Below are 1,439 nucleotides of genomic sequence, written 5' to 3' on the forward strand. Positions count from 1 at the left end.
GAGCTATCATCGAGAGTATGCACCACCATGGGAAAGGAGTGTACTCAGGCACTTTCTCAGGTATGGAACAAGCGTGTATGTGTATGTGCTGGTGTAAACATCCTTACTGAAGCCTTACTGATTTTATTTTAAAGAGCCTACACTGGTTCTAAAAAAAAGTAATTGCCAAGGTTCAGTTGCTAAGTTTCCTTGGGAATTGTTTGCATAGATTTTGAAGTTCACGCCCATAGGAAGTTTATTTTGTATTGTTCATTAACAAGGTTAGGTATTTAGGTAAGACATTCTGTGACAGAAGTGTTAATAGACAAATTTTTGTTTCAGGTACCCTCAACCCAGCACTGCAGGACAGGCAGGGACGGCCAAAACGGGATATCTCAACAATAATCCACATACTTAATGACCTCTTGTGTGCCACACCACAGTATCGTCGCCACAACACCAGCATTACCCTTAGTTCAACAACACCCTCCAGGACCAAGAGTTCAGGGAGCAGTGCACCCAAGGAGAAGGGAAAGCCACTGAATACCTCCTCAACAGACATCTCACAATCTCAGGAGGACATGATGGAGGCAAACAGGAGGAAAGCTGTTGATGAACCACAAGCTGGTGACCAGGGTTAGTGAATAATGTATCAGCATAGAGTATAGCAATATTGCAAAACTGGATCTTTTTGCTTTAAAGATTATTGACAACTATTAAGCATTATTATACTGACCATTGCTAATATCTTTTGAAAATCCACAGATTCAGGTGATGAGAACCAAGCAATGCGAACAAAAGTGGAGCAGCTACGCCTAATCATGGAGCAGCGACGGGCCCGGCGCAAAGCTCGGCGCGATGCCCGGGCACGCCCTTACCCACACACTGCTGCATCATGGGCCACAGACACCACAGTGCCTGCTGTTGTCACCACAACCAGCACAGCAGCAGCATCTGCTACTCAAGCAATGGATGTGGATGGAGGAGATACTGATGGTACTGATCCCACCACCCTTTGTGAGCTCAACTCAGAGACTGTAGTGGCTTAATGATGGCCCATCATTAGAAGGATGTTAGGTTAATGTGTAGGGAGGATTTGCCACTGTGAATTGTTTAGATGGATTTAGGTGTAAGTGATGAGTATACCTTTGCACAACTGCCTATAACCCAAGGTGACTCAATTTAGCCAAGGTGGTCAAGCCTTTATGTTGAAAGTCTTGTCATTTGGCAGAAAGTAAGAAAATGCAAGGTCTGTTGTCTGTGATTTAGGGTTGACTGTGTTGCAGCCAAACTGTGACACAAAAGCAGTGTGTGATGATGTGCTTCCATAGTTGGAAAAGATGAGTGTTCCAGATCAATCAAGGAAGGAGACTGTGCTGAACTTGAGTAATAAATTGTTATAGCACTGTTTGTCTAAACTACCTTGAGGAGAGAGACAATAATGTCCTGGGGTTGATTTT

General features: G+C 43.9%; 1 protein-coding gene across 1 annotated transcript in view; it reads left to right on the forward strand.

Moving 5' to 3' along the window:
* The window catches only part of LOC119587895 (midnolin-A-like), a gene marked incomplete at its 5' end in the record, with an annotated part of 3,128 nt that extends 1,689 nt beyond the window's left edge, over nt 1-1,439 (forward strand). Inside the window, 3 exon segments of the mRNA XM_037936601.1 lie at nt 1-60; nt 322-615; nt 745-1,439. Coding sequence (XP_037792529.1) covers nt 1-60; nt 322-615; nt 745-1,028 — 638 coding nt within the window.

This window comes from Penaeus monodon, chromosome 23 (assembly GCF_015228065.2).
Source record: "Penaeus monodon isolate SGIC_2016 chromosome 23, NSTDA_Pmon_1, whole genome shotgun sequence".
Taxonomy (NCBI): Eukaryota; Metazoa; Arthropoda; class Malacostraca; order Decapoda; family Penaeidae; genus Penaeus; species Penaeus monodon.